The sequence below is a fragment of the Kogia breviceps genome, chromosome 4 (assembly GCF_026419965.1).
Source record: "Kogia breviceps isolate mKogBre1 chromosome 4, mKogBre1 haplotype 1, whole genome shotgun sequence".
In the NCBI taxonomy this organism is placed as follows: Eukaryota; Metazoa; Chordata; class Mammalia; order Artiodactyla; family Physeteridae; genus Kogia; species Kogia breviceps.
The window spans coordinates 26578173-26603826 of record NC_081313.1 but is presented as its reverse complement, the minus strand read 5'-3'; the positions used below and the strand labels follow the sequence as shown (position 1 = coordinate 26603826).

The 25654-nt window shown below is 41.9% G+C and overlaps 1 protein-coding gene and 1 pseudogene across 2 annotated transcripts in view; one reads left to right on the top strand and one right to left on the bottom strand.

Moving 5' to 3' along the window:
- The window catches only part of NPR3 (natriuretic peptide receptor 3), an 85545-nt gene that overhangs the window by 20270 nt on the left and 39621 nt on the right, over positions 1 to 25654 (bottom strand). For both annotated transcript variants that reach the window (XM_059060831.2, XM_059060830.2), the window contains exon 3: positions 24082 to 24248. In XM_059060831.2, coding sequence (XP_058916814.1) covers positions 24082 to 24248 — 167 coding nt within the window. The remainder of the gene's footprint in view (positions 1 to 24081; positions 24249 to 25654) is intronic.
- On the top strand, positions 17655 to 17947 carry LOC131754830 (coiled-coil domain-containing protein 167-like; annotated as a pseudogene).

Genomic DNA, 25654 nt, shown 5'->3' with positions numbered 1-25654 from the left:
TGGCATACACCCCAATGTCTGCTCTTCTATACTAGGCCTGCCTTCATGGAATTCACACTTGGCCACTTGCTGACTTATTTTAGCCTTGAGGAAAGTGAAGTTGAAAACGTTTACCCTTATCCTAGTAACTCCGAGGAAATGCAAAGGGCAAGTGGCTTACCAACAGTCAGGCAGCAGACCTGGGAGAGAGCCAGGGTCCAGCACTGTGCTTGGCCGAAGAATTGCCATATCGTCTGGCAGACTTCTTTGGGGTGGGGACGGGCCCTAAGTTGCCCAAATGACTGTCTCCACCCCAGGCTCAGCCCTGGCCCTATAGCAATGCCCTAGACTGGGAAACGAACTTGGGTTTCCTAGCCTAAAGTATGGCTGCCTACAAATAGAAGCAGATTTTTTTTCTGTCTCTCATCACCTAAAACAAAATGGATCATTAAACAAAAGCAGTTCTGGGAAGATCACTAAGTCAAGTTCTGATCCCTCAGGTGTCTCCCACGATACCGCAATCGGCTGCCCTTCTAATGACGGGGACGGCAGTGCAGGCTGCGCGCAGGTGCCACGGTGCTGGTGGACGGCATCCACTTACAAGAAGCAACCTCAGCCAGGAGAGCCGCCCCGAGAAACGAGGTGGAGGAGAACTCCGTGGAACCGGACTCCTGGAATTAGTGGGCATGGGGCACAAGCACGAAAATGACTTTTTAAAATTCTCCCAGTGCTCATACAGGGAATTCGGTCATCGGATACGTGTGCCCTTTGAATGTGTCCCGCACACACGTCATATAAGGATGCTTCTCATCACCTATCACTCTTGAAGGCTTAGTTGGGAAATGCACATACCTAATGACATAATCGTCTCTGGCTTTCAGATGATCAGGTGGGCAATGTCTGTCCTTGGCCTTGATGTCCCACCAGTGCCCGACCAGATGTGGCTCCGGAAAGCCTGGGGACCCGACCCCCACAGACTGCTCTGGACACTTGCTGGCCTTCTTTCCAGGGGTCTATGTTCCTGTCGGGCACAATGTCGAGGTGGGTAAACACACACACCAAACCCCAGGGGGAAGGGCTGAGGCAGGCAGCAAATGCCCTGCTCACTCTGCTGGACGGTGAGGCGGCCCCAAGACTGCAAGTGGGGCGACCAAGCCAGAGTGAGATGGAGACCGGGGGACACAGGGGGACAATTTCTGGCCTCACTCCTCCTGAAAGGCCCAAATCAGAAGAAGCATGTAGACTCTACTTTATCCACCTTGACGACATCCTTGAAAGCTGATCCTGAGAACTTCAGATAGCTTTCCTTAAATTTCTTGAGTCACCTGGAGATGTGATTACAAGGAAGAGACAAACAAAACTCTAGTCTTTGTATAAGGACGACTTTTTTTTTTTCATTTCTGTCTTGCGTCTTAAAATGAAACCTCTCCTTCTTATTCAAGCAGTTTCAAGGTGTGGTGAGGACTGAGTTAAGATCCATAAGCCCAACTCCCAGTTCAAGCAGCACTGGTTTATTCACTCACTGTGAACAGTCAGCAGCTTAATTTTGTTCAATTCTTAATTCAGAGTTTCCGAAGCTGGATTCCATACAGCAGCAGCATTCCTTAAAATGTTAACAGATGGCTCTAGAAATAGCACTATCATAGTTAAACAGGTTTACAAAATGCTAGATTGAACAAAGTCAAGCAGTTCTCTTTACTTCCAGGTATTAACCATGATATTAAACATCTCCTATATTCTAGGAGCTGAACTTAATAGAATTTAAGTTCTATTGTGTTTAGTCCTTACAAAACCTTCATAGATGGACACTGTTATTATCCTATAAGAGACACTCTGACTAACATCCTAAACAGAAACGAGAGATTTTTGTCGATGGATGGGGTCAAAACTGCAGAAAATGTTGGGTGGGCAAGTTCTTAAGTAGGGGTCCAAATCAGGCTTGCCTAGTTATGACATCTATCCAACCGGCATATATGTTCAGCCAGCTAAGGTTGTAAAACAGCTTTGTGCTCTGGTTTCTGCTTCTAAGCGGCTAATAGTTGGGGAGTTCTACGAGTGGAGTGCGTAGGCTGGAAAGACCAGCGAGGGTCTACAAAAGAGAAGACTAACAATGTACTTGAAGATGAGGGAGGGACAGAACCCACACCTAGAGATGGAATGAGAGGGCAGAAGATGGAAGAAGAAAAGAGGAGAGGGCACATGAGGCAACACACTAACTGTTAAGCAGATATTTAAGCCAGCAGCTCAGATCAAGTGAATCAGGATTTCTGACTCAGCTAAAGTGGCCCTTGCCCCATCTGTGAATAAAAAGGCCTATTAAACCTATTAATCCCACTTCTGGGCATATATCTGAAGGAACTGAAGTCAGTGTCTGGAAGAGATAACTGCACTCTGTGTTCATGGCATCATTATTCACAATAGCCAAGCTATGGAAACAACTGCGTCCACTGGCAGATGAATGATTAAAGAAAATGTGTGAGAGAGAGAGACAGATAGAATTTAGTCATAAAAAATATGGAAATCCTGCCATTTGTAACAACATGGATGAATCTGGAGGGCGTTATGCTAAGTAAAATAAGCCATACAGAGAAAGACAATGCTATATGATCTCACCTGTGTGGAATCTAAAAAAGTCAGATTCATAGAAAAAGAGAGTTGAATGGTGGTTGCCAGAGGCTGGAGAATGGGAGAAATGGGGAGATGTTGGTAAAAACTTTCAGTTATAAGATGAATAAGTTCTGGGGCTCTGACGTACAGCATGGTGACTGTTGTTGACAATACTGTATTGTATACGTGTAATTTACTAAGAGAGTAAATCTTAAAATGTTGTCAGCACCAGAAAATTAAAATAGAAAAGGTAACTATATGAGGTGATGGTGTGTTAACTAACCGTATTGTGGTAATCACTTCACAATGTATACATATAGCAAATCACTATGTTGTACACCTTAAATTTATGTGACTTCATTTGTCAATTATAGCTCATTAAAGATGTGGTGGGAGAAGAGTGGTTGCTTATGGGGGTAGAAACTGATTGGAAAGGGACATGAGGAAACTGCATGTGGTCATGCAAATCTCATATATCTTAACAGGAGTAGTAGTTGCATGGACATACACATTTATCAGAGGTGATCAAATAGCACAATCAAGAGCTATGGATTTCATTGTGTATAAATTTTATTTAAATAAAATAATAAACTTATCTTTGAGATACATATTAAAATGCTTAAGATGAAACGAGGATGCCTAAGATTTGCTTCAAAATTACCAGGGCTTGGGCTTCCCTGGTGGCGCAGTGGTTGAGAGTCCGCCTGCCGATGCAGGGGACACGGGTTCGTGCCCCGGTCCGGGAGGATCCCACATGCCGCGGAGCGACTAAGTCCGTGAGCCATGGCCGCTGGACCTGCGCGTCCGGAGCCTGTGCTCCGCAGAGGGAGAGGCCGCAGCAGTGAGAGGCCCGCATACCGCAAAAAAAAATAAAAAAAAAAATTCCAGGGCCTAGGGGTTAGGGTGGGAAAAAAGTTAGAGATGAAATTAGACTGACTTGGTTAATTATTGAAGCTGAGTGATGAGGACACGGAGTTTCACATACTGTGCTCTCCATTTTTAAATGTATTTAAAATTTCCCATAATAAAAATTGTCTTTATTAATTCCCTAAATGAATGTCCCAAGTCTGGAAAATTATGGAAAACTTTCCACAGTAGCTTCTATAAGAACATATGAAAATACATAATCATAAGGTCAACATTCATGTTCTGTCCAGTCCAGTTCTATTTTCTATCATTGAACTAAATTCATTTTTAATTTTTAAACGAATAATTCTTTAAAGGTATTTGTATATCTCAAATATCAACTTTAAAGAATAGGGCCTCACACCAAAAGATCAGCATGCTCTGAATCCCATTTGGGATCCAGCATAATGAACTGATCTAAATCATTCTGGAACCCATGTTAAGACAGCCTTTGGAAAATATGCAAGTAATGAGTTTCATATGCTTACTAACTACCAGGAAAAATAGTCATTCCTTGTCATTATCCTGAAAGTATCCCTTCAGGTCTACTGATTGAGAATTCAGTTAAGTCTTCAGATTTCAAGAAATGCTCCATGGTCTGCACAAGGTTGGATGGTGCAGCATTTCAAAGAGATTGATCTTTTTAAGTCTTTCGTAAGAAAATTGTTTCACTCCCTTGGGCAATTAAAAGATACTCTATTTCTTTTTAAAAACCTTTAGGGCTAACATATTCTACTAATGTGAGGAGACTCGTTTCTCTTAAGAAAATTACCAGAACTATGCAGAGTACTCTAGATGCAGATGTATCATGATTTTGAATCATGGATGGAATGACACTGAGCTTCATAAATATATTGGCCATAATACAAGAGAGACCCTTGGGTACACATCTTAGGGAGATGCATCATTTTAACCTCACAGGCATGCTTAACAGCCTAAAAGAATTACAGAATCACAAGTTTACAACTCGAAGGGAATTTAGAGCTCATATAGTCCAACTAGCATATTATGTAAATGAGAAGCTGAAGCCTATAATAGTTGCCTGATTCACTCAACGTTGCATGGATAGTGAGAACAGAGCTGTGACTGGAACTCAAGTCTCCTGGCTCCAAATCAGTACCTGCATCATCAGTGTTGATTTGTCTATCAAGCAAGGCACCTCCTTAAAGACCAAACTCACACCCAAGGATAGAGCATCAATGTGAGTTCTCTAACAGGTATAAGGTTTCCAAGATGTTATATGCACATCAAGAGAGAGGAAAAAAAAGAGCGAAGAATTTTGCCCTAGCAAACACATTTTGAATTAACTGTCAGGAAAGTATAATCAAAGGAGGGGGGAGAAAAGGTGATATTGGATACCAGATTGTTTAAGTTAGCTCCAGGTTCCCTTTATTTTTTATTTATTTTTTTTTTTGGTGGTATGCGGGCCTCTCACTGCTGTGGCCCCTCCCGCTGCGGAGCACAGGCTCCGGACGCACAGGCCCAGCGGCCATGGCTCACGGGCCCAGCCGCTCCACGGCATGTGGGATCCTCCCGGACCAGGGCACGAACCCGCATCCCCCGCATCGGCAGGCGGACTCTCAACCGCTGCGCCACCAGGGAAGCCCCAGGTTCCCTTTAAAAAAATGTAAATTGACCAAAAGGCTTAATCTGTTTAAGCCCACTGCTCGTAAAGTCAATTCATCATTATTTAAGGATCTGCTATATCTTTTTTAAGAGCTGAGGCACAGAACTTAAAGGGGAAAAATCCTAATCAGAGGCTCTGTTCTCAAAGAACTAAGACGTCAAAAATCCTATGTCAAATATCTCTGTCGTCTGACGCAAGGACCCTCCCTCACTCCCAAGGGCATAATGAATGCATTAAGGAGGTTGGCAGTCAGCTCACATTCTTCCTCTCCACCCACATTATTGCATTCGTACTGAACCATTTCAATCTCCCTGTGCATTATCCATTCATTGAACATTGAACGTTGAACATTTCATCTCCACTGAACATCATCAATTCACTCTCGTGTACGTACCCTAGGCCAAAGCTTCTCAGAACTGTGCACACAGTTCACCTGCAAATCTTGTTCAAATGCAGATTCTGATTCAGCAGGTCTGAGGGATAGAGCACTACACCTCCTCATTTCTACAGTCTCCCAGGTGATGCCACTGGTCCATAGACCACCCTTTGAGTAGCAAAGATCTTATCATCACCCAGAACTGCTCTACTTTCAAAATTCTTGAAAATCTCTTTTTGACTACAGTCTCCTACTTTTTACTTTCTTCTGTGTGCAGAATAAGTTCTTTGAACTCGGAGTTCCATCCTCCTTGACTCCCCCTCTAGGCTTGGTCCAGCGGAGCTCAGAATGGAGCGGTTCTGAATGAAAGGATGAGGCAGGTAGGCACAGTGTTATTCAGGCAGAGGTGCCAATGGGCAATTGGAACTCGGGGCCTGCCACTCAGAGACAGGCTGGAGTTGGAGATAGAAATTTAGGTGTTATCCACATCAGATGAACATCCTACCCAGGCGAGTGGATGTGCTGCCCAGAAAGTGTTTAGAGAAGAAAAAGGGCCAAAGAAAGAATCTGGGAAACACTAATATTTGTGGAGCAAGTGGAAAAGGGGAGTCATGAAAGGAGACCAGGGAAGTCCACAATGTAGGCAGAGAACTTAGACACGGTGGTGTCTTGGCAGCCAAGGGAGGAACAAATTTCAAAAAAGAGAGACCTTTCCAAACTCCTCCTCTACAAAATCCCCTCATTCAAGCCAGGTGATTTTGCTCACTATTCCTTAAATGTGTCTACTGCCTCCTCCTTCTAAGCTGGGATTCCCTATATTGGCCTCTCTGTGGAGGCTCTTCTTATGCATCCTTCAAGAGCCACCCACACAAGTGATGAATTGTCCTCACAGGACACAGTGCCTTGCCTGAAGGAGGCGCTCAGTAAGTGCGCAATGGCGGGCATACAGGTTCAATGAACAACCGTCTGCAGGCTTAACTGTATGACTGGTGATACATAGGGTCAAGTGATCAACAAAAACGCATGTGCATCTAGAGGGCATATGTGCTGTATCTGAAATCTGTTCTACCCAAGAAATTCTTAGACATAAGGTTACCATAAATATACTGCTGAGTATATTTCAGTCACTGCTGAGTTACAAAAAGAGAAAATGGCCCCAAACTGAAATGAATGTAGTTTGCAGAGCAACAGTGGGCAAATTAGAGTGCCAATCTGATGCAGGACTATTTACTAATAAATGAAATCTCTTTAAGACCTTTAGGATAGGGTAAAAACAGAGCTGGCTGACTTCAGTGATTTAGTAATTATCCCACATAGAGACAACAGTAAAGGAAATAACACAGGTCCCCAAATTTAGGCCAATTGTTAAATTGTTCATTATATACACACAAATTCTCTGCTCACCTCCTCCCTATCTGTAAACCACAGTCTGTGGGAGCAAGATCTTTAGAACCAGGACTTCCCTGGTGGCACAGTGGTTAAGAATCCACCTGCCAATGCAGGGGACATGGGTTCGATCCCTGGTCCGGGAAGATCTCACATGCCTCACAGCAACTAAGCCCGTGCGCCACAACTACTGAGCCTGAGCTCTAGAGCCCGTGAACCACAACTACTGAAGGCTGTGTTCCTAGAGCCCGTGCTCCTCAACAAGAGAAGCCACCGCAATGAGAAGCCCACGCAACGAAGAGTAGCCCCCACTCGCCGCAACCAGAGAAAGACTGCGTGCAGCAATGAAGCCCCAACGCAGCCAAAACTAAATAAGTAAAAATTTTTTTAAAAAAAGAAGAGAGGGCTTCCCTGGTAGCGCAGTGGTTGAGAATCCGCCTGCCGATGCAGGGGACACGGGTTCGTGCCCTGGTCCGGGAAGATCCCACGCTGGGCCCTTGAGCCATGGCTGCTGAGCCTGCGCGTCCAGAGCCTGTGCTCCACAGCGGGAGAGGCCACAACAGTGAGAGGCCCGCGTACCACAAAAATAAAATAAAAAAAGAAGAGAGAGAGACATGGTGGCTGATGCCTCTTGTTATTATTTTTTTTTTTTAAAGATTTTTAGAACCTTATAAAATGAAGCAAGTTCTGTCCAGGGGGGAAATCAGATGATAAAAACTAATCCAAAATAATTTCCTACAGCTTAAGCCCCTTTCGAATTTCATAACCAGGAAGGGGTTGAGCCCCCAGCAATATATTATTCCAGTTCCTCCCTTTTAACAATTGGCTGGACCCCAGGAAGGATGCCATTTGACACTGCCACTACACACGGCTCACAGGGCCACGGAGATGCTCTGCTCTCCGCAGCTGGGGCTGTTTTCTTCGGACACTATCAGTCAAAGCGCTTAAGCTTCGAAAACCCCTTTACAATCACTCTTCATAACTTCCAGGAGCAACCTGGTGTGGTTTTCTCCATTTTACAGATTAACGTCTTCGGCACACAAGGTGGCATGCCCCCGGATCATCGATCGTTTTAATGCCTATCAATTAACATCTACTGAACCACTACCTTGGGCTCCTCCGCCATATCCACTCACACGGCCAGAAGCATCCATGGCCAGGCCTTATGAACCCGACTCTGCCCACGGACTTTCAAAACTGTGGCCGCAGTCAGCATCAAACACCAGAGTCCTCTGTTAGTGCAGAGGCCGACGAAGCCGACGGCCTCCCTCCCGTCTTCCAAGCTGGAAGGCTGAACACGTGGGCACTCCTTTCTGGTTCCTGTCAAATTATGTGAAATGCAGCCATTTTGCTGCTGCTCTATTAGTAAAATACACAGTTTCATGTAAGTTTAGAAAGTACCACGCTGCTCTAGCCACAGGGTGGCCTGACTAAATAAATGTTCCTGAGCAGAGCTCTCTGGTAGAAAGACTAAAGCCTGGCATTTGAAAGACACACTCATCTCCTCCACAGAACAGAAAAGTATCACCTTTAGGTTTACTTATGTTGTCTTCCTTTTCCAGGTTCCTCCTTTAAATGAAATATCCTGGTAAAGCTAATCTACTGAACCCCCAATATCTTTGTGGAAATGAGTTCCTCACCAAGTGCAGAAAGAAGGATGCTGAGGCCCCCAGAGCCCAGAGATGTTGGAAGGGAGGAGAAAGGCAGAAAAAAGAACTCTGAGCTTTCATCCTCTAGAGTTTTGCCCCATGCTTCTTCTCTTATGCTAATGGGTATAATTGTTCGAGCGGGTGTATGTTCTTTCTTCAAGCTGAACTGGCAATGCATCTCTAGTCCATATTTTAAGTGACCTGACTCTTCTAGAAAGAATGTGCTTCCGCTGTAAAGAGTTTGGCCAAATGCGTGAACCGCCCTTCTACTCCATTCAGTGACGATACAGGAAGACAAACAAAGGAAAATAGCTTGGCCTTTGGACTGTGAAACTTATTTCCACACTGCATTGCTATTTTAGTCATGCGCATTTGAGTACATTGTCACCATTATTGCAAAATGTCTTTCTAACTGAAACTACCTCACCGCACATAATGGAAAAAAAAAATGCAGTGATTGTCTTTTGAAAGGTCAAAATGAAGTCTACTGCTTGGAAAAATCATTTGTCATAGGTGCTTCGGATCCTCCTTGAACATTTTCCACTTGCACCAGTTCAACAGCATTTTTGCAATTAATAAATCCACACCTGCCAATATGTAGAAATCACAAGCAAATGGATACCTATTTACAATCAAACAAAAATACTTTAGCCAGGAGATTCCCAAGGTTTTTTTACTATTCTAATTTAGCACAACTAAAGCTATTTAAAAGTTACAGAAATAAACAATTTTAAAGCATTTTTCCCTTTTATGTCAAGAAAGTGAAATTGATGTATTTTTTTAGATTTCAGTACATCTTTGTTTATTTTGTGTGTGTGCAGTACGCGGGCCTCTCACTGTTGTGGCCTCTCCCGTTGAGGAGCACAGGCTCCAGACGTGCAGGCTCAGCAGCCATGGCTCACGGCCCCAGCCGCTCCGCGGCATGTGGGATCTTCCCGGACCGGGGCACGAACCCGCGTCCCCCGCATCGGCAGGCGGACTCTCAACCACTGCGCCACCAGGGAAGCCCCAGTACATCTTTATTTAAATGTGTTTTGAAAGCCGACTGATATTTCTTTAGCTAGAAAATAAAAGAATGGCTTTTAAAAAGCCATTCCTCTTGCAGTCCTTATTCTGCCTGATTACATTTTCCTAATAAAACTGATCTTATTAATATGTTGGTATGTGAACGCATTACTTTTCTGTTGTTAAAAGCCAACTTGTGGTTTGCTTTGATTCTTTCACATACAATTAGCAAAGCCCTCCAGTGCCTGAAAGGGCCTTTTCATTTGGACAAATTATTCCCTGGCTGACTTTAAAGAAAGGGGGTGAGGGCACAGGGCAGGGTGGTGTTGGGGGGATTCTCCTATTCTGATGCAGCTCTGGCAAACACAAAAGGTTGCCTGTGTACACCCTCACCAGCAGTGGGGCAAATACTGCTTGCGTCCGCTGCATTTTTTTTTTTTCCTCTTTCATTGGTTTTACTGAAGAGCTAACTGAAAATTTTCAGTAAGAGTATCCAGTTCCAATTAAATGATATTATATAAGACAATAAAGGGGGAAGTGCCCGGCCAAGATTTCACTGATGAGCTGATAACTTCTCAACTGATATCACCTCCCACACTGCATCTGTGCAAAACCAGTGTCAAAACACAAGCTGGATTAGACAGCTTTACTGCTGGGCCTTCCCCTCATTGAAGGAAATGAGAGTGTTGTTTTTCAACATTTCGGACTTTCCAAAATATAATGCCTGGCCTATCTAAACAATGATTTATTAAACCTTGTCTCTGTTCAAATACTGTGGCTAGATAAGCTGCAGGCTCCAGGCTCCCCTTTCGTTTTTGAGTATCAGAGGGAAACCTGGGAGTGGGGAGATGGCCCAATACACATCCCACCTCCCTAGCAATTCTGCTATGCATCAGACACTGCCGGAATATTTGTTTAATTAGTTAAATTTTCAACTTTTAAATAAGGAGAAAAAACGAGCTATGGGTGGCCTGCTAACCTCAAATGAGCAAATATCCAAGGTTATAAAATCACCTCCTGCTCAGAATACCTGGTTAGAAATAAAAACAGCATTTACCAAATTCTACCCCAAGTCAAGAACAGAGGTCGCATTAAGAAGTATGAAACTGAATTTCAAAGCCAGCGTACCGAGGATGCAGCATTATTTCATTAAAAAAATGGACTCTGCACATTCTCTATAACTAAAACACCTTTCTTTAACGACAACATCAAAAAGCCATCTCTGAGATTAACTGGAGAAATACTTTTTAAAAAAAATGCATATAAACCACTCTTAAACACCAGGCTCTCATTTGGTGTTTGCAAAATCCACTTGCAGCTGGATCCCTGCAAATGCAAACTGGACGCAGAACATTGCAATTACTTAGTTTGTGTACACAAAGATGAGTTTTGCACATACAAAGGGTTTTCAGGCTGCAGAATGGTGACCAGTCTGGAGCTGAAGAAAAGTTGGTCCTTTGTATTTTAAAGCTGGAGTAATGAAAATTTCCAAGAGACTTTTATGATGTAATATTATAAGCAGCAGAATACTTTACCGGAATAAAATCCTCCTAAAATGCAGGTGGGTGGGTTGTGATGATTGTTACATTGTGATTTTTCAATAAAGGGTAAGTAAATTCCATATCCAGATACTGACAATGAAGTACAACATCTAAATTAAGACTAACATTAGAAAAACACTTTCAACATATAATAACAGAAACCTGGGAATGGGAAAGCCCCTTGAGGTGGTGGCCCCAATCTCTGGTTTTACAACAGAGGAAGCCCTAAGAAGTAAAGGGACCCAACCAAGGGCCTTCTCAGCCCAAGTCCAGGGTCAGGAGCTCTGCCTCCTCTCCTACAGCTCCTTTCCCAGCTGGATTGCCTTTGGTTCTAGAATAATGCTGTCTGCAACATTGGAGATTACTAGGGAACAGATCCTATTCAGAGGAGATGGTCTCTACTACCCAAGGCTGCACCGGAAGGTGACTGGGTCCCATGTTGGAACCCTCTATACAAGTTTATGTCTTCCAATGTTTTCACTTTTTTCTGAAGTATTTCGTTGTACAATAAGAGAGTCCTAAGAGATTCTAGAAAGGGTGCAAAATTGCTACCACTGCATTGTGATAAATTACAATAACCCACCAGGACGCAAACAGGTCCAATTATTTTTATGTAAATATTCCATTTTTTAACCTTAAAACTTAGCTTTTTAAAAAATCCACTTTAAAACCTAAACTTCTACTTACACTGGCAACAGGATTCCTAGATGATATTCCTATATGTATTCCTTTTTCAAATGACACTGGCATAAGAGCTATATGAGAGGAAACAGTTTAGCCCTGGACATAAAGTAAAATAAAGTCTTCATACACTAGTATGACAAACCTGTAAAAGAACAAGCCTTTTCTTAGTGAGTATATATTATTGTTCACGTATGTTGCTTCTGTACAACTGCTTTTGAAGAATCACAGAGGGCAGGCATATCTGTGAGGGTAAGAAAGAAAGCACTGAGCTAATAAATCAAGATTAAGTAGCCACTAGAAGAGAAACTGTAACCAAGTGGGAATTTCTAAAGGAGCAAGAGCATTCTGGACTGAAAGAGATACACTGATCCCCTCTCTCAAACACACACTCTGTCTCTCTTTTCCTCTTCCTTCTTTGCTTTGAATATAACCAGATTACCACAACTACCACCACCCCCCAAAAATAAAGATGGCACCACCATCTCTGCATACTTGCATGGTACTGAGAGACTTCCAGTAAGTCACAACCACTGAAACATACATTCCCTGCAAAATCCCCACTAAAATGACAGTGAAATTTTTAAGACGTAAATTTACAAGTTGAAAGAGTACAGGAAGGAAATGGTAGATGAGGAAAGTCAAAAAAATTTTGGAAGTTGGAAAGGGGTAAGTGACTCAACAGACCTGAGAAACCTAAATCCAAGTGTGCATGGGAGCATAACAGGGAATTCCAACAAGAAGCAAAGAACTCCAGGCCAGAGGCTCTAAACTGGAGACACTAGTTACCTCTGGAGGTAGGGATGCAGTGGGGTTCGAAATACTGGGATTAGTTGAAAATCTGTACAAGAAGCACTTAAATGTCAGATTCCCCCACCCCCAAGCCTTAAACAGAGAAGAAACTGTCCCTTCCTATCCAGGCAGAAGACAGGAGATTTATTGTCTGAATATGTTGACACAAATATCCAACTGGGAGGGTACAAGGCACAGTTGGAGACTGGGTGAAGCATAATACTGAAAATTGAGGTGTAAGTGAAAAGTCCTCAATCCTAAAGCCTCTTTCTAGGCTCCCAGGATGTAGGGCAGGCTTATGACTCTCAAGAAGTTGTTTGGAGGAGAATTATTTATTGAAACTGACCAGCCTAAGAGAAACAACCCTCACATAATCATATTTGGGATAACCCTTTGAAAAAGCCAACTTGACATGTTATTACCCTACAATAAAGTCCACCACTAGACAAGTTCCCATGCACACAGAACTTAGATAAGGATTACCAACAGTTTAAGAAAAGCTTATAATATGAAAAAGAAAGAATTCAAAATGAATATTTTTAGAAAGGAATTTGAAAGAAACAGGCAAGCAGGAAGTAAAAGAAAACTTTTTAAAAATCTCAACAAATATGAAATACCTGCAATTATATGAAGCACCTTTATTATATGTGCCCTTAGAAAGAAAAAATTATGACAGCCCACTAATTATAAAATTAATCTCAACTTTAGATAAGTTAAAATGTGAAAGAAGTATATTCTAGAACTGATGAAAGAGTATACTCAATGAAAGAAGATATTGCATCCAGGAAACAAGGTCAGTGTGTTATTTTTTAAAAAGAGAGGCACTCAGAGAACAAAAAAGAGGTCTTGTAAATTAACACTATGATATCAAAAATTAAAAATTCAATAGACAGTTTGGAAGATAAAGTTGTGTCAATCACAGAAAATAAAAGAAATTGGAAGAGTTGAAAAAATGGGGGAACCCAAGGAGAAACACTCTGAGACACATATTAATCAAACTAACAAAAATTAAATTCAAAGAAAAAATATTAAAAGAAGCAAGGGAAAAGCAAAAAGTAACATACAAGGGAATCCCCATAAGGTTTTCAGCTGATTTTTCAGCAGAAACTCTGCAGACCAGAAGGGAGTGGCAGGATATATTTAAAGTAATGAAAGTGGAAAACCTACAGCCAAAATTACTCTACCCAGCAAGGATCTCATTCAGATTCAACGGAGAAATCAAAAGCTTTACAGACAAGCAAAAGCTAAGAGAATTCAGCGTCACCAAATCAGCTTTACAACAAATGCTAAAGGAAATTCTCTAGGCGGAAAACACAAGAGAAGAAAAAGACCTACGAAAACAAACCCAAAACAATAAAGAAAATGGTAATAGGAACATACATATTGATAATTACCTTAAATGTAAACAGATTATATGCTCCAACCGAAAGACACAGACTGGCCAAACGGATACAAAAACAAGACCTATATATATGCTGCCTGCAAGAGACCCGCTTCAGACCTAGGGACACATACAGACAAAGTAAGGGGATGGAAAAAGATATTCCATGCAAATGGAAATCAAAAGAAAGCTGGAGTAGCAATACTCATATCAGATAAACTAGACTTTAAAATAAAGACTGTCACAGAGACAAGGAAGGACACTACATAATGATCAAGGGATCCATCCAAGAAGATATAACAATTATAAATATTTATGCACCCAACATAGGAGCATCTCAATACATAAGGCAAATGCTAACAGCCATAAAAGAGGAAATTGACAGTAACACAATAATAGCAGGGGACTTTAACACCCCACTTACACCAATGGACAGATCATCCAGACAGAAAATAAATAAGGAAACACAAGCTTTAAATGCCACAACAGACCAGATAGACTTAATTGACATTTATAGGACATTCCATCCCAAAGCAGCAGAATATACTTTCTTCTCAAGTGCACACAGAACGTTCTCCAAGATAGATCATATCTTGGGTCACAAATGAAGTTTCAGTAAATTTAAGAAAATTGAAATCATATCAAGCATCTTTTCTGACCACAACGCTGTGAGATTAGAAATCAATTACAGGAAAAAAAAAAAACTAAAATACCACAAACACATAGAGGCTAAACAATATGCTACTAAATAGCCAAGAGATCACTGAAAAAATCAAAGACGAAAGCAAAAAATATATACAAACAAATGACAATGAAAACATGATGACCCAAAACCTATGGGGTGCAGTAAAAGCAGTCCTAAGAGGGAAGATTAGAGCAATTCAATCCTACCTCAAGAAACAAGAAAAATTGCAAATAAACAACCTAAGCTTACACCTAAAGCAATTAGAGAAAAAGAACAAACAAAACCCAAAGTTAGTAGAAGGAAACAAATCATAAAAATCAGAGCAGAAATTAATGAAATAGAAACAAAGAAAACAATAGCAAAAATCAATGAAACTAAAAGCTGATTCTTTTTATTCTTCAATTTGTTAATATGGTGTATCACACTGATTGATTTGCATATACTGAAGAATCCTTGCACCCCTGTCCTTCAAAACTAAGGTGAAATTCAACAAAGAAGGAGATTTGATATCCAAGAAAAAGAGGATCCAGTACAGCAGAGAACTAAAGGTTGATACTGAAGAAAGCAATTACTCTAAACTAGAGCAGGAAGACAAAGGGGAGAAAAAAGAAACATCATTATCCAAAATTTTTGGCTGAAGGAATAAGAATGAAATAGTGAGAATTACATGGAAGCAAATAAAAAACCAAGGAAATTACTAACTGCAGAAAAAACAAAGAGCTAGGCAGGAAAGGAAATGTAATCATAGAACACTACATGATTCAGTTGTAAATACATATACATATATATGCATGCCATAATAATAAAAGCTCTATTGTTTTAGCTTCAAATTTTATTTTGTGACTATACCTTTAACTAAAAATTATGTCACAAAATATTTGGGAGGATGGGAGGAAAAAGAAGTATTGGTAGAGGAAGAGTGTATAAAGGAGCTAAATCTTTTTCCATTTTACAAAATCACAAAATAATATCAAAAATTTTAATATGCAAAACATCCATATAAATAAGCTATTTTAGAAATATAAAGGGAAACATCAGAGGCCAATAAAAATGTTAAGGATTATGGCCTCCAAAGAATGGGAGTCAGGAGTGGAGAAGAGCAGAATGGGAGACTTGTGTTTGTTTGTCCTAACTCTCAGAGTATTATGAATTTTTTAATTCAGTGTGGGTCTTCTTTCATTGTCTTCAATCTAGAAAATCATGTATTGTTTTGATTTAAACAACTACAACATCAAGGAAAGAGGGTGAGCTTCACCCAAGGGCAGAGCCAACTGTTAAAGGGCCAGCCAGTGAATGGGTCTCAGAAGTGCCAAACACAATAGGAGAATGGGGCAAAGCCAAGAGTGGGATTTACAGGACCGAGAAGTCAGAGCAGCTGCCAGAGGGGAAAAGAGGTCTCCAACACTGGCTCAGTCTAAACTGAGAAATAGTAGCTGGGACAAATTTAAGTCTACCTCTTAAAGACATCATGTGAAAACACCGGTAGTTGTAAGGACTGGACTGACTCCCTAGTCCAGAATGAAGGAATAAATAAATGAATTAGTATCTCTTTCATCTCAGAAATAAAACTAATGGTTTTAGAATATAAGATTTTAAAATATTAGAGCATTCAGGTGTCTCTTCATTTTCTTCCAGGGGAGTGATTTTTCAATGCAGCCCCGCTTGCACCATGTTGTACGCTATCCATATGAATAAACAGGGCTTGGGACAGTAACTGGTCCAATGGTATGCTGACTAACCCTGGTCTAGTTCAATGATTCTTACCTTTCTGTGACATTGACCCCATTAAAAATCAGATGAAGGGTGCTGGCCCCTCTCTCCAGAAATACACACATGTGCACTTACATACAAAATTTTGCACAGAATTGTTAAGAGTTAATGCACCCTAACTCAGGAAACCCTCATCCACTTAAAGAGGTCATGGAAAGTTGGATGAATTTGGAGGGAGCCTCCTACTAAAGAACTAAGTGAACCCACTCCACCATGTTTGATTTTATTTCTCCAGAAACATGGATATTTTCACACATGTGCCACATTTGGTCTACTGCAAGATAAACTGTCCAGACTTGTGTGAATGCCATCGGTGTGTCAGAGTGCTGACACCGAAGTGAATGATGTTTCACATCCGTGCTGGCACAGGAATGCAGCTCTTGTAGCCTCCCAGAGCTCGTGGCCATGGATATTTATATACTTGCTCAAGTATTTTTAGGTGATGAAGATTCCACCCAAGATGGGACCATTACATGGTGCAGGATCAAGTTCACAGCCATGGTCCCTGGGGTGCTCAATAAACCACCATTTCCTGATTTAGGAAATGGTGGTTTACACTTCAGAAGAAAACAGGCAAAATAGATCGCTGCAGATGGAGAGGTGACAGAGTCCTAGCCATACTTTGTCAAGTATGTGAAAGAGTAAAGGGCTTCCCTGGTGGCGCAGTGGTTGAGAGTCCGCCTGCCGATTCAGGGGACACGGGTTCGTGCCCCGGTTCGGGAAGATCCCACGTGCCGCGGAGCGGCTGGGCCCGTGAGCCATGGCTGCTGAGCCTGCGCGTCCGGAGCCTGTGCTCCGCAGCGGGAGAGGCCACGGCGGTGAGAGGCCCGCGTACCGAAAAAAAAAAAAAAGAGTAAAGAGAAACTGCTATCTTAAAAGTGTGTATCTGGGCAGGCAGGGGGCAGGAAAAGGAAGGAAGTTCTCCTGCCTGTGCGGCCTGCCAGGCTCACTTGTAGGGCCTGAGACACTTAATCTTCGGGTCATGGGTTTGCCCCCATTTGGGCACACTGTTGTTAAAAAGGTCAGACTGATGTAGTGGATAAAGAAAGCCACTGACCAGGAGTCAGGGGATGCAACTAATCTTGGCTTGGCCACCACACAGCGCATTCTAAAACCAAATACGAGTGCTCTAGAATTGGAACCATTCGGTGGCAGAGGCCAAACAGCTCCATCCAGACACCCTGGAGTGAGAGCCACTGCACATGTGGGCGACCCAATATAAACCACCAGAGAGTGTTCAATAATGGCTCCGGGAACCCGGCAAGTAACATGACTAAAAAGAAGCTGGAGAATCTGGGTATCACTCTAGAGATGGATGGGCTGGAGAAGAAGCTGTCACAAGGTCGGAGAGACCTGGAGGCTGTGAACTCCAGGCTCTATGGGGCGGAGCTGAGCTCAGAGGTCAGGAGGTCTCTGGAGAAGGAGAAAAGCAGCCTGATGAACAAAGCCTCCAACTACGAGAAGGACTGCAGTTGCTTCGGCAGGAGAACCGGAAGAACACGCTGCTGTCTGTGGCCATCTTCCTCCTTCGGACCCTCATCTACGCCTGCTGGACCCTGTGAGCCTGAGATTTCTCCAGTCAGCACAGGTTTCCCCTCAGCTCCGTGGTCACGGCCAAGCAGGCCCCTCAAGCCTCAAGAGGACCAAGGTACAAGGGCCATTTCTGCCCGACCCAGACATCGGAGCAGGGCTTCCTGTCGGCCCAGCCCCTCTTGCCTCCCGTTCCTGCTGTGGGGCTTGAGTCTCCAGAAGGACTTTGTGCTGACTTAGCCCGAGGGAAAGGCAATAAAGACCACACTGGCTGCCAAAAAAAAAAAACAAAAAAAACCCACCAGAGGAGGCTAGACAGACACTTGGCAAGCACTTGTCTGAGCCACGCTGAAGACCACTGATATTTGAGGGCCTCTCCAGTGGAGCTTTACTTCTAACTTTAGATTTCTGATGACCCCCGCTAGAAGGGCTTCAGAATCCCCACTGTAAAAACCCATTACTACCCCCAGTACCATCTCCCACAGTATAAGTGGATTTGAACTCCTGGCTTTGTGTACCTGATAAGGTCTAAGCACAGGACTCTGTCACCACCCAGCATTGTTGTACTGACTGCAGTATAGTGGTTACATTTGGAAAAGCCACCTCACCTCCCCGGGCCTCAGTTTTCACCACTGTACAGGAAAGGGCTTGGATTTGAGGTCTTCTGGTCCAATAATAACCCCAAATAATAAGCATAATAATAATAGCTTGCATTTATTGGCTGTGTCCTATGTGCCAAGCATACAGTAAGGGGGATGCAAGAGTGAACAGAAACAGACGTGGTCGCTGCTCTCATGGAACTTACTGTCTGGCAAAGGAGGCCAAGGTTAACTTGAAAAAATCCCACACATAGACATGTGGTTACAACCAGAGAGGCATATGCTATGATAGAGAGGAGCAGAGTGTGTGAGATTCGTCTGGAGTGTCAGGAAAATACATCCTGAGAAAGTGGTATTTGAGTTAACATCTGAGGGATGAGCAGGGGTGCTGGGGAGGACATTGACACGCAGGAGCCTCACGTACATTGGTTACATTGGTCTGGAAAATGAGAAACAAAAGTATGAGAAATAATGGCTGCCATGTATTGAATAGTTACTTAGTGCCTGGCATTGTGTTCAATATTATTTATATACAATGCTTGAGTTCTTTCAGTGACCTTGTCAGTTAAAAATTATTTATCTCCATTTTAGAGTCAGTAAACTAAGGCACAGTTTCAGAAACATGCTCAAGACCAAAACAGTAAGATGCCGAGCTAGGTCTGTGAAACCCCAAGCCTGCACACTTAACCATTAGGCTATACCATCTCCCAATATAATGGGCCCTATTAAAAGATGATGCATCAGAATAGATTAGGTTTCCACCAGGTTCACTAGTAAAAGGACAAATATACTTTAAAAAATACTAGGGCTTCCCTGGTGGCGCAGTGGTTGAGAGTCCGTCTGCCAATGCAGGGGATACGAGTTCGTGCCCCGGTCTGGGAAGATCCCACGTACCGCGGAGCGGCTGGGCCCGTGAGCCATGGCCGCTGAGCCTGCGCATCCGGAGCCTGTGCTCCGCGACGGGAGAGGCCACACCAGTGAGACGCCCGCGTACAGCAAAAAAATAAAAATAAAAATAAAAATACTATTATGGTACCCATAGGTATGGCAGAGACACTGTCATAGACACATGTGGTAATAATGAGACAATTACAGTACATGCAACACCCAGAGCCCCAGTGATAGCCCAGCCCTAAGCAATTCTATTTTCCATCGCATCGCACATGTGTACCCACCCAACTACCCACCAGAGATGAGTGAAACAGGAGTGGACTTCCAACCCAGAGAGCCTAATCTACAGGCTGCCAATAGCCTTTGAGACAACCCAGCATGGAAAGCTCCACCAAGGCAAACTTGTACAGGTTCAACCACAATTATATTCTCCAAGATATGAACTGGGAAATAGAGGAGTTCAAGACTTGATATAGAGAGAGAGCAGAGTTATTCCAGGAGTGCAGATATTATTAAAGTTAGAAAACTCTAGTAATGAAGGAGGTTCAAAGATACAAATGTTCAATTATAAGATAAATATCAATACATTCCAGGGATGAGATGTACAGCAAGATGACCATAGTCAACAAAACTGTATTGTATATGTGAAAGTTACTAAGATAATAGATTTTTATAGTTCTCGTCTCCAGAAAAAAATTTGTTTGTAACTATGTGAGATGATCAATGTTAACGAAACTTATTGTGGTGATCATTTCTCAATATATACAAATATCAAATCCTTATGTTGTACTTACACTTATACAATGTTATATGTCAGTTATATCTCAATAAGACTGGGGTTCAGGGGGAAAACCCTGGTAATGCAACTCATCACATTATAACAGAATAAAGAAAAAAATCTGATTATTTCAATAGATGTAGAAAACACATTTGACAAAATTCAAACACCCCAACCTACACAGGTGATAAAATTCCACAGAACTGAATACCCACAAACATGCACATACACAGATAAGTACAAACAAAATTGAGGAAATGTGAGTAAAATTACTGCATTGTATCAGTGTCAATATCCTGGTTGTGATCTTACATATAGTTTTCCAAAATGTTACCACTGGGGAAAACTAGGCACTATATACGAGGAATGTCTCCATATTGCATCTTAAAACTGCATGTAAATTTGCACTTATCTCAGTTTAAAAGTCACTTTAAAAAAAGAGAAGGCAAGAGTTGGAGATGAAGGTAGGGAGAAAGAGAAGGAGAGAGAGAAGAAGAGGGGGGAGAAACAAAGTAACATTAATAATAAAATTTGGTAAGTTTAAAATATATAATAATAATTTTATTTAAAAAACACCATTACTATTCCATCCTTCTAATGTTTCAGTATAACCTTATAAAATTTTTTAAGCTCCAAATTTTTGCATCTTGAGAAGATCCTAAGCTTTCCAAAGACGCCAACCACATGCTAACCTGATGACTGTGATACTAGCATACACGACATGGGGTCAAGGATATCATATAGCTTACAATGCCTACAATCGAAAGCTGTGTCCTGACATAGAGAACAGAAATGTGGTTGCCAAGGGGGAGGGGGATGGGGGAGGGATGGAGTGGGAGTTTGGGGTTAGCAGATGCAAACTGGTATATATAGGATGGATAAACAACAAGGTCCTACTGTATAGCACAGGCAACTATATTCAATATCCTGTGATAAACCATAATGGAAAAGAAAATGAAAAAGAATATATATATGTATAACTGAATCACTTTGCTGTACAGCACAAATTAACACAACATTGTAAATCAACTATACTTCAATTAAAAAAAAAAAACCTGTGGGCTTCCCTGGTGGCGCAGTGGTTGAGAATCCGCCTGCCGATTCAGGGGACACGGGTTCCTGCCCCGGTCTGGGAAGATCCCACATGCCACAGAGAGGCTGGGCCCGTGAGCCGTGGCCGCTGAGCCTGCGCTTCCGGAGCCTGTGCTCCGCAACGGGAGAGGCCACAACAGTGAGAGGTCCGCCTAGCACACACACACACAAAAAAAACCTGTGTCCAGATCCTTTCCTAATCTACATTATGTGAATCTTTATGTTTTCTGTGCTATTTTTGTTTCAGTTATCCTAATAAAGGGTATCATTTTGCCAGAACAGAACTTCACCAACAAATAAAAACAAATAAAAGAGAACTTCCACAATCTAATAAAGACTCTTTCCCCAAAACCCCACAGTAAACATCACACTTAAATGGTGCTATGAACAGATATGAAATCTGTTGTTATATGCTCTTCACTTTAAAGTTCAGAACAAGGCAAGGACGCCCACTACCACTACTTATATTCAATACTGTATTGGGATCCTAGCCAGTATCATTAAAAGTTTTAATTTAACTAATTATACTTAATTTAATAGACAATGTAATTAAATATCTCCTAATTCAGCATACTTAAAAGAAGAACTGAAAAGAAACAAAAGTGTTACTATTCACGGGTCTTGTGGTTGTTTAGAAAATGCACAGTAAAAATTTAGAATAGAGTCCACCAAAGTTGCTGGATTTGAGATCCAGTAACAAGGACTGAAGAGCTCACGATGGGTGTCACTAACAGAAATTCTAAGTAGATGAAGTAACCCATTAGTACAAACAAGAGAAACAGCAAGAATGAGGAAAGAGCTGAGGCTTAGGATGAAGACCACCAAGTCTTGTTACTCCACTCCAGCATCTCCCACTGCAGGAGATCAAGCTCTAGCCTCTGCGAGGCCCCGTATCTCCCTCTTCCACGATACTCACCACAACCACCTGTCTAAACTAACCTGATAAACAGCTGCAGTGGCACTCAAAAGAGCACAGCTACAACACACATAACTATGAAAGACAGAATGAGTCATTATGAGGAGCTCCAATTTCTACTTTACATTATCATTTTTACTTATCTATAAAATCCGTTTTAATGATCCCACCATCAGAGGGAAGCGATATTGTAATCTACAACTACAAATAATCTCTAAAGCAGCAGTATTTGGTTTGGAACGTATTATGGATCTTTGTAGTAGGTACACCTTCCAGGGAGATTTTGCCTAGACTACCATTAAAATAAGATTTAATATTCTGAACACAGGATAACTAATGACCAAGATGTACCTGATAGTGCAATGGAATGCCAACTTTTGCCCACTAAGTATCATCAGATTGGACAACCTGTACCAAAATACTTGAACTTCAACAACCTTAGGAAAGAGATTAGACAAAATGACACCATTTTTGAGTTTTTAAACCAGAAAATTAATATGAACCTAGTAAAGTAAAATAACATACAGTGGCATAGGTAAAAGACTTGGATGTTTTCAATATTGACACAGGCCACCTCTGGCAGAACTACTGAAGAGAACTACAATGTCCTTTGTGTCCTTTCACATTCCTGAGGCAAAAGATTCGGAGGATGACAATACTATCATAGGTTTCTGTAAACTTGGGCTCTACTTCTTTCATAATTAAGAACACCCTGTCCAACATGGCAGCCGCTGGTCACGCTTCGCTCCTGAGCACTTGAACTGAATTAAGATACTCTGTAAGGGTAAAATACACACTAGATTTCAAAGACTTCATACAAGAAAAAATATATGCAATCTCAGTCATAATTTTACATTGATTAAATGTTGAAATGATTTTTTTCTATTTAAGTGAAATAAAATGTATTATTAATCTCACCTGTTTTTTTTAACTTCTCCTAATGTGGCTCCTAAAAACTTTTTAATTACATTTGTGGCTCACACTACATATCTAAAAGACAGTGTTAATTTAGAAAGTCAAAAGGTATTTTACATGATATGTGTATAATATATAAATCGCATTTAAGACATAAATACATGTTTATAAGACCCTTGGTATGTCGTTCAGTAGCAAATTCCTGTAAAGACAGGTATGATCTTATAACAATAGTACAAAAGAGGCACCATTCACTGAGTTCCAACTTTTTGACCAGACAGTGCTGAAGACTTCAGCTAGATTATCCGTAATCCTCCCATCCTCATCTGAATGAGGGAGGCTGAGGAATCTGCCCCAGATCACACAGGTAGATGTCCCTCTGCTTAATCCTGAGCCCGGCCTGAGCTCCTGACCCCAGTCCACTCTTGGAAAATGAATAACGACCGCAGTAACGGTGTGCGACACTCTGGAATACGTCAGTAGGGAACAGCCTGCAGCATAAGGAGGCGACAACACGGCCACAAAAGAGAGAAGCAGACTGGCCACGAAGCTAAGACAGATTGCCAAAAGAAGGAGCCTTCTAAAATCCAAAATACCTTCCTCCACCAAGCTCCGGAAAAATCAGGCATGCAAAACTTTGGCAATCCTTCATCCGTCTTCTCCCCCAACACGCTCCTAGCACAATAAGTGATGGAAGTCTCCAGATCTCTCCTCAGCATGACCACAAGTACCCACAGAAAGCAATTTCCCTTCCTTCAGCAGCTGGCAAAGTGTAAGTGAAGCGTGGGGTGATGGGCGCCTGGTGGGGAGGAGGGAGGAGAGCTGGCCAGAAAAAAAAAACACACACAGGAAGCAACAGTGACATTCAGACGTGAACCTAGGAATGGTTCACAACAGGACGCTGTATCACAACCGCTTTAATTCGAAGACTGTTTTCAGGATGCTGAAGGTCTAGGCTCATAATCAATTACTTACGTAATCCTCCTCACTGAGCCCTTGCTTCTCAACAGAACTTTTCACCTCCATGGAAAACTTCTCAAACTCAGGTTTCACTGTCCTCAGTAGAGTGATTGTTTGGAGGGATGAGTACGCTTGCTTAGCTTCAAAGTCGTGTTTGTCTCCTCTCCTCCACGAGCCATCTCCTACGGGAGAAGTAAAAATATTTATAATCCCAAGCCAGTCACCATAAAGGGGACATTCTCCCTTTTCAACTGCGATGTGTCTCTACATGTTTCTTTTGGTGGCTGGGGCAGGAGGTATTGTCACAGTTTTGCACTTGGATAGAAAGTGACAATGTCAAGATCCTCAAAGGAGAGGAAGGCCCTTTGGACACATGTTCCTTTGAAATGTGAGGCTGAAAGAAAAGCACTGTTGGGTTAATTGCCTTATAACAACCCTGTTAACTAATTTTCAGCCCCAAGAATTGCAGCACTGCAGGAGTAAGCAGTAGGTCTATTCCTTTCCATTCACACTTAGTTTTTAATATTTTTTAATCAACTGTGGAGGTCAACCAAGATGTTACTGCGCTACAGTAAACGCGACGTTACGGAGATGTGGAAAGCAGGGATGGCTACGTACGACAACAGATTTACACGAGTATTACAAAGTTGGTGCTAAAAGAGAAAGGTTTGAGATTATTGATACTTCTTGAAATGTTTCTCGAATCTCTTCAGACTGAAAAGTAGCTTAGGTGAACTTGAGGATTTATATCTCTCTCTCTAGTGCTGGCAACATCAAAAAGATTATTTATTGGACAAGTCGATCTGTGCATCAATAGTAATAAAATAAAAATTGTTAACATTTATTGAGTATATATATATATTATATAATAATAAAAGCCTATTTATTGAACACTTTATAAACTCATTTAATCCTCACAAGATCCCGTGACTGCGGGTACAATTACCCTCTCTATTTTACAGATGAGGAAACTGAGGCATTCAGAAGCTGGGTACCCCATTGCTTCACGGCTCTCCCTTTCACAAAAGCAAAGGCAAATTACATGGATAAGAATCATTCCTCTTCTCTTCATTATTTCATTTTTGAGAAAACATGTGGCTTGCAGGACCCCAAAAGGAAATATAGACCTCTAACTTTTGACCATAATAATAATAATTCTGTGAATTATCATTATGATTCCTTGAGATCTCTGCAAATACAACAAGGAATTCAACCGGCCGGAGTCCAACATTACATTCATTCGTTTGCCCTGAGCCCGGAGTCCATAGCAGATGCCCAGAGCCCAGCGGCTAAACAGAGAGAATGCTTCTGGAATGTGCAGCCAGAGCTCCGTGGCCCTTGCTCTACTCTCACAGAAAAAGTTCAGTTGAGAGCTGGTGGTTTTGGAATTTCTATCATAGCTTAAAGCAGGCAAACATGGATTAACTGAACTACGTGCAAGTTTCTGTGACAGCCAACACAGTGGACATCATAAATGTTTTGAACAGTCTCCACCACCTTCAAGAGAGGGATTTAGAGATGGGCATGTAAACATCTGAAGTCATTACAGGGTAACAGTTAGCTTACTATGCAGGGCAGGGGGTGGTAC